General features: G+C 40.7%; 1 protein-coding gene across 2 annotated transcripts in view; it reads left to right on the top strand.

Annotated features, from left to right (window-relative positions):
• Positions 1-8,246, top strand: part of POLA1 (DNA polymerase alpha 1, catalytic subunit) — a 293,771-nt gene that overhangs the window by 186,419 nt on the left and 99,106 nt on the right. For both annotated transcript variants that reach the window (XM_011234119.3, XM_034648774.1), the window contains exon 35: positions 1,609-1,725. In XM_011234119.3, the coding sequence (XP_011232421.1) occupies positions 1,609-1,725 (117 nt within the window). The remainder of the gene's footprint in view (positions 1-1,608; positions 1,726-8,246) is intronic.

Raw genomic sequence — 8,246 nt, forward strand, 5'->3', positions numbered from 1 at the left:
TCATGATCTCAGAGTCGTGAGATTGAGCCATGCATCAGGCTCCATGCTCAGCGGAGAGTCTGCTTGGTATTCTCTCTCTCCCTCTGCCCCCCCCACACATGCTCATGTACATGTGCTCTCTAAAGAAATAAATACATAAACAAACACATAAATAAATCGATCTTAAAAAAAAAGAACACCTGAGCTTTGCTCTACCCCATTTGTGCAGTTTTGAACAGATCTGTTTTATAGCAAACATGATACTGATTTAAGCTAATAGGCATATTGTTATCACATCTCTATGAGAAAATTCAAACAAGAGCAACAGGAGACGGTAACTGAAGAAGGAAAGTGAGAAGAGAGTCTAAAGGCCAGAGAAGTGGGCAATGACTATTTCAGAAGTGGGAAAAGAGTGGTCAGTTGAAACTATCCTTGAAAATATTGCAGCCAGTTTTATACCTCCAGATTATGTGTGTAGAAGAATCTGTCTTAATTTTAATTAATTGCTTACTTTGTTTCTTATATGCCAAGTATGGCTCTAAGCAGGCTAAATGTATTGCATCATTACAACCTGTAAAGTAAATACTGTTTTTGGGCCTCTTTAACAGAAAAGGAAGTTGAGCACAGCAATTAAGTCGCTAACTAGTAGTCATTCAGCCGTTGGGAAAGTCATCCATTTCTACGTGGTGTACTCTTTTAAGATTTCTGTATTTTAGGGGCGCCTCGGTGGCACAGTGGTTAAGCGTCTGCCTTCAGCTCAGGGCGTGATCCCGGGTGTTATGGGATCGAACCCCACATCAGGCTCTTCCACTATGAGCCTGCTTCTTCCTCTCCCTCTCCCCCTGCTTGTGTTCCCTCTCTCTCTGGCTGTCTCTATCTCTGTCGAATAAATAAATAAAATCTTTAAAAAAAAAAAAGATTTCTGTATTTTAGAGAGCACGCACAAGCAGGGGGAGGGGCAGAGGGAGAGGAAGAAGCAGACTCTCTACTGAGCAGGGAGCCCGACGTGGGGCTCAATCCCAGGACCCCGGGATCATGACCTGAGCCGAAGGCAGATGCTTAACCAACTGAGCCACCTAGGCACCCTACATGGTATACTCTTGACTTTGATAATGGACGTTATTAATGACTGAAAACCCATCCGTGTGTAATCATATAAGCTTTTATTGGAGCTTTTGCTGTATGCGTGCCGGGGAGTATATATTAAAAAGGTAAGAATATCTCATGTGATCTTTTTTTTTTTTTTTTTAAACTTGATGAGTTTCCTAACTGTTACGGTTGGGGCACAGATCAAAGTGATATGTCAGGGAAGAATGATAAGGAGCTATTTCAGAATCTCTAAGGAAAGTTTGAACAAAACGAGTCCATCTTGATAATGAAAGGGTTTTTGTTTTGTTTTTTTTTAAAGATTTATTTGTTTATTAGAGAGAGAGGAACAGATTCCCTGCTAAATGCGGAGCCTGACGCAGGGCTTGATCTCACCACCTTGTGATCATGACCTGAGCCAAAACCCAACAGTCGAACGCCTAACCGACTGAGCTACCCAGGTGCCCCTGAAAGGGGTTTTTATTTGTATTTGTTTGATGGTGGTAATAAGACTGAAGTGTTTGTTCTTTTTCTTCTTTCAAGGGCTGGTTGATTTGTGAGGAACCAACATGTCGAAATCGAACTCGGCGCCTTCCCCTTCAGTTCTCCCGAAATGGGCCTCTTTGCCAAGTCTGCGTGAAAGCTACACTTCGGCCAGAGGTAACAGTCACACGATGCTAGAGAACTGTGTAGAAGGGGGTGGGGACTGTATTTTCCCATCCCTTAGCTCTGAGAGGTAGATATTTGGTATTTGCCCTCTGGAAACACCCTACTACCACATGTGTATTTTTAAAAACTCAGACTTCAAAAAGATAAATGCTTTATTTTTTCACATCATGAACTTATATCTAAAAGAGAAACTGACTCGTTCTTATAAGAATTACTCTGATTTCTTTGGTTGCCTCTTCATAATTACACAGAAGAAACTGCTTTTGTAGAAACTTGTCTCCGGACTAGGTCAGAACCCCTTTTGTAGGGGACACAAAACCTCCCAAACCTGTGTCCTAAAGGGTTTATTGTATTTGTATGGGATTCCATTGTTTCTAAGGGATAGCATGTCCAGCTTTTTCTCTACCTTAGCACGTACACCTGAGGGAGGAGGCCAGCTGTCATTAGTGACTTCCAACTTGGGAGCACATAGTCTGGAAACACCTTCTAGGTAATTAAAATGCTTTCCTTCTGATGTACCCTTGGAGCATCATCAACCCAAGCAGCATTCCCCGAACTGTGGGGAGAGAAATGTTTGAAGGTCTTCCTTGCAAAGAGCGTTTTGTGATCAGGTACATCCAGCAAACTCTGGGCTAGCCAGAGTTAAACAAGCTTATTGCAGATTGTCTGAGAACCCGTAAAATGATAATATGCAATCAACCTCACCAAACAGACTGTAATGTGCCTTGCTTTCCAAATTTGTCTGGCCCGAGGATTTATAAGGATTTTGCTGAGAAGAAAGTAGGAATAAGGAACCTGTTATTTACTTTTTTTTTTTTTAATGCAGAGGCAGGGTTCTATAATCAAGTCTTGACTTCAGGTCTTTTCACTGAAAAGGGTTGGTACACAGTCTAGTTTTAGGAAAATATTTTAAAGTTCTAATGGCTTCTTATTTTAAGATAATAGATCATTTCACAAAATTTAGTGAGGAGTCAGGAACTACAGATGGCTACTACCATTCTATATTCCCTTGTTCCTTTGCATAGCCATATGTATTTTTTAGAAAGATGCTGTTTATTTATTTGAGAGAGAGAGCGAGAGAGAACACAAGCAGGGGGGAGCGAAAGAAGAAGAGGAAGAAGCCAGCTCCTAGCTGAGCAGGGAGCCATATGCAGGACTTGATCCCAGGACCCCTGGATCATGACCTGAGCCAAAGGCAGACACTTAACCAACTGAGCCAGCCAGGTGCCCCACCATATGTATTTTTTACGTGGTTTCAGTCATGGTGAAGATATGCTTCTGTATCATGTTTATCTTTTGTCAAGTGTCTGTGTTGCTACATCATTTTCAGTACCAAAACCAAATTTAACCGTTTTCTCTTGTTGGACATTTTAGGCTGCTTTTACGATCTCTTTATTAAATTGTAATGAATAATCTCCTGCTTACATTACTTTTTGTTGTTATTTGAAATATTTCTTGAGTATAAATTCTTATCGACAGTACATATCAAAATTCCTAAATACAATATGGTCATGATTCATACTGCCACATTGCTTTCTTAATGGGTGTTCCCAACTTAAACTGTAGCCAGTACTTGATGCATGTACCGGTTTTACCACTGTCTTTGCAGCATTTGGACTTTATCATTATTTTTAACTAATTTAGTAAGTATAAAATATTTGTTGCCTTATTTTGTATATATTTGGTAATTAGTTAAGTAGAATGTAGTTTTTTAACAAAAATATGGAACACATAGTGAGAATTATGTGTTGTACTAAGTTGGTCTCATCCCAACACTTGGATTAGCAAGTGTAGAGAACAAAAGTATATATATTTAGTGTGACTCATCACTCCACTTGTAGACTCTAGGGGAATCACCTGGCTTTGTGAACCGATGCTGCCTTTGAGACTTCTTAAACATCTAGCTCATCAAGTCAAGTTCAGTGAAAATGAATCACTTCTTAGAAAGTCAGTGAGTTTTATGATGATTCCATTGTTGGTGAGAGAAAGTAAAAGGAGAGTGGATAGCTAGTAGCTTGGTAGCCCTCCAGTAAGTGTTGATGATGTTTTTGGTAGTGGTTTAATACCACAGGTCATCATTTATCATTTAGTATCTTATTTTTTTAATGAGTGAGCCAACACAGGCGTTTCGAAGTACTTTTTCCCCCTTCATATCCTTGTCCTCAAAATGGTGACATTTAGGCAGGCATTTACCAAGGTTATTAGCTACTCTTGACAGGGAGGAGCTTTCTTCGTTAGGGTCATATTGCTTGGGTCATACTGCTGCTCAGAACATGACCTTTGGGATAACTGGAGGTTTCAGAGCATCCTGGTTGGTGATATTGCCTGTAGCTGTTCCTCACAGGGACCTTGACAGTGGGTCTGAGCCCACTCTTCTGCAGTCCATTTGGAGTTGCTGGTGATGAATTGGGTGTTGCTTGATTCTGTGTATGAGGTTCCTGGGCTTTCCTAGTAAGAGGAAGAAGCTGCATCTTTCCAGAGACCATTCCAGAGAAGCTCCAGAATCAGTGGTAGAATGGCCAGGATAGTTATAATTACCATAAGGTTTTCTCAAGTGTCCGTTTTTTAGGATTATGCTTACCTGACCCTTAAGTTCTAGGGTGCTGTGCCTCAATCATACATTACTTTTATTTAATAATTGTTTATTGAACACCTACTACATCCTAGGTACTGTGGGGCCAGGGGCACACCATTGAACAGGACATTTCCTTATTTATAAAGGTAGTTTCACATTATGTAGATTATATAAAATTGATATGTGTGGGCAAAAATAGGCATTTGCAAATATCTGTTTGAAGAGAAGCACTAGAGTTTCCCAGTGCTTGCCTAGTGGGGCCTTTAAATACATTGTGCAAGTTTGATGGTAAAGCACTTGCGTCTTACCACACCAGTCTCATCCCTACATAATAAATCTCCTCTCATTTAGTCCTGGGTTGCATTTGGCTTGAGTACTCTCCAGGATTGACTTGGGGTATGAAAGCTGGATCTTCTTCTGACTCATGTTGCCAGAGTCATAAGAAAGCTGGGGCAGTTTTGTTCCCAGGGTTTTAGATGTATCTCTCTTCTCAGATACCTTTAGAAAAATCAGTAAAGTTTTTTTATGTTCACGAGAATTTAACTGTGTTCAAATTGCTGATTATTAAAAATACATTCTCTGAATGTTCTCTTTTACATAGGAAGTGCACATAAATGCAGGAATTCAAGCTTCAGTATACGCACGAATTCCTAAATAAATAGAACCCTTTTTCGCATTGGAAGTAGAGACAGGACTTTCCCAAGTTAGAGAATAAATATTTTAATATCTCTTTATTTCAGGGACATGGTTTTGGCTTCTTACGGTGGCCAAAATCTGTCTGGCTATTTGGGATTCTGTATTATGTAATTCACAAGAACTAAAGGGTTAGTTTGTTTTGTTTAGTTTGCACTATAGAACTAAGATTTCAAACTAAATTAAATTTTTTCTCACTAACATTTCTGTTCTTGATTCAGAGGTGAGAAAGTATCTACATGTGACTCCCTGGGCCATGGCAGAAATCACTGAGGAAGTTTCACAGCCCCTGGGATAGAGCACTGTGGTGGATCTCTTCACTCAGTTGTTTATTCAGCTAAATTTCTTGAAGGCCACTTATAAGGAAGGCAGTAGAATGGCTTCTAGTTCTACTTTGGGATACCCTTAGTGTTTCTCACATTATCATCCTCAGTTGTAAAATTATGAAAATCCTTTGTAATGGAATGTGTGTACCATTCATGACTTTGGCCTTCAAAGGAGAAGAAAGGATAATATTGAACTTGTGGTCATTGTGTGTTACAATTTCAAAATGGCCGCAGCTGAACAAAGTGTTGATTTGATAGTAGATTAGGGACAGTGAGAATATTGCCCGGTTACCTGAGACAGCGTCTTATTTCCGCATAAGATGAAAGCATGAAAATAATCGTGGTCTCTTAAGGCAGTACTTATGAGTTGTGCAGGAAGAGAACCTTAGAACTGTGATAGAAAGTCTTAAACATCTGTATCTAGTCACTGGTTACCACCCAGGAGACAGTGGATTTTTACCACAGAGGGTCTTTTGGACTTGTTGATGTAGAGTTCGTTAAATTCTACATACAGCTTCTCTTAACCATGAGGCAGACACTAGCTTTCTTTCTCAATAGTATTATTTTTTCTTTCTTTCTTTTTTAAGATTTTATTTATTTATTCGACAGAGATAGAGACAGCCAGCGAGAGAGGGAACACAAGCAGGGGGAGTGGGAGAGGAAGAAGCAGGCTCACAGTGGAGGAGCCTAATGTGGGGCTCGATCCCACAACGCCGGGATCACGCCCTGAGCCGAAGGCAGACGCTTAACCGCTGTGCCACCCAGGCGCCCCTATTTTTATCTTTTTTTAATCAAGGTGAAATTCATATAACCAAATCAACTATTTTAAAGTGAATAATGCAGTGGCACTTAGTACTTTCACAAATGTTGTTAGACCACCACTCTGTCTAGTTCCAGAACGTTTTCATCACCCCAGAAGAAAACCCTGTACCCTTTAAGCAGTTGTACCCCATTTCTCCCCTTCTCCCCGACCCTGGGAACCACTGATCTGCTTTATGTCTCTGTTGATTTACCTATTCTGGATATTTCACATACATGGAATCGTATAATAGGTGACCTTTTTTGTCTGGCTTCTTTGACCTAGCATATTTCTGAGGTTCATCCATGTTATAACCTGTGTCAGTACTTCATTCTTTTTTATGACCAAGTAATAGTCTATTGAATAGATACACCACAGTCTGTTTATTCATTTATCCATCCATGGACATTTGGGTTGCTTCTTTCAATATACTTCAAAGTTAATTTTATTCTCACTAGGTGGACAGATCTTACATTTGACCTAAATATGTGTTGCGTGGCTCACTTGTTGGTCCTAGTTCATATGAATGGTACTACACAACGCTAGGCTGATCCCTTCTTCTGTTCCTGCGTTCAGTAAGCACTTGCTCAGCACCAGCTCTGCCTGCTTTGAGAACTTTTGAGATACTTGAAGGTAGCTATCTTCCTGAGCCTTCTCCTCCTTGGCCCAATTTTCCTAGATCTTCAACCATTTCTCTAGTGCTCTGCTTTCAGAATATTCATCCTAGTCTAGGGTTTGTGTCCCAGTAAAGTGAGGAGCCCAAAACAGCATGCAGCCTTTCAAGTGTCTTGTTAGTGCTAGTCTGGAGCAGAATAAACCTGCTGCTGCTGACTTTTCTAGGTAGTAAATTTCTGTGAAGTCTATTTAGGGTTGCATTAACTTTCCTAGCATCCATATTCAGTGTTGACTCATTTTGAACATTCCATCTACTAAGATATGTAATGTTTTTGCACATGCAACTGCTAAGCCATGCCTTACCAGGTTTTCTGAAATGCATGTGGTTTTTTTAGATCTATCTATAAGACTCCATTAGTAGTGTGTTAGTTTCCTAAGTCCACTGTAACAAAGTACCACAAGCTAGGTGGCCTAAAACGGGAGAAATGTATTGTTTGACAGTTCTGGAAGCTAAGTAGAAGTCAGAAATCCAGGGGACAGCAGGGCTTTTTCCTCCTGAAAACTGTAGGGAAGAATCATTCCTTGCCTCCTCTAGCTTCTAGCAATCTTCGTCATTCGTTGGCTTATAGGCGTATTACTGCAGTCTCTGCTTACATAGTCACATGGCCATCTTGTCCCTCTGTAGCTCTGTCTCTCTTCTCCTTCCGATAACAACATCAGTCATATTGGATTGGGGCCTACACTAATCCAGTATGACCTCACCTTCATTTGACTTTCTCTGCCAAGACCCTATTTCCAAATAGAACTTCAGCATATCTTTTTAGGGACACAGTTCAACCCATAAGATAGGAACTGTACTGAGCTTGGGGAAATGGAAACCAAAAGTAACAGTAGCTTACCCATAACAAACATTTAATTCACTAAGAAACTTGAGTTTTTTCTCACATGACAGAAATCCAGGATTGTGATGGTGGCTCCCTGGTGTTGTCAGGCGCGCAGGTGCCTCCTGCCCTTCTGTATCGTCAGCAGCGCCAGGCTTTTACTCTCAAGCTGCACACTTACCTTCAAGCCATCACAGGCTACAAGACAGAGAAAAAGTTGAAGGGTCAAAAAAATGCACCTCCCACCCAAGTCAGTTCTTTGAGCGGCCTTTCCAGAAGTCTCACCCAGCTTTCATGCATACATTTTGTGAGCCAGAAATTAGTCACATGGAGATAATAGCTTATTTTGGTACCAAAGAAAAGAGCAGACTGGATATTGGGAGCCAATCTGCAGTCTCCGTGACCGAGACCTTCCAGTGAACCCTGTGAAATGTTGTCTTGCTGTGCCCAGCCCATCACTGTCCCATTGTGGGTCTTTGGATCCTGATTCTGGTGTGCACCCAACCTTCTGGCTTCTACAGATCTGATGCTGTGATTAGCCTTCCCTCTTTTATCTTCTCCAAAATATTGACTACTATGTTGATGTGCATTTATGCACATACCAGTGGATGGATGCCTTTGTC

The sequence above is a fragment of the Ailuropoda melanoleuca genome, chromosome X (assembly GCF_002007445.2).
Source record: "Ailuropoda melanoleuca isolate Jingjing chromosome X, ASM200744v2, whole genome shotgun sequence".
Classification (NCBI taxonomy): domain Eukaryota; kingdom Metazoa; phylum Chordata; class Mammalia; order Carnivora; family Ursidae; genus Ailuropoda; species Ailuropoda melanoleuca.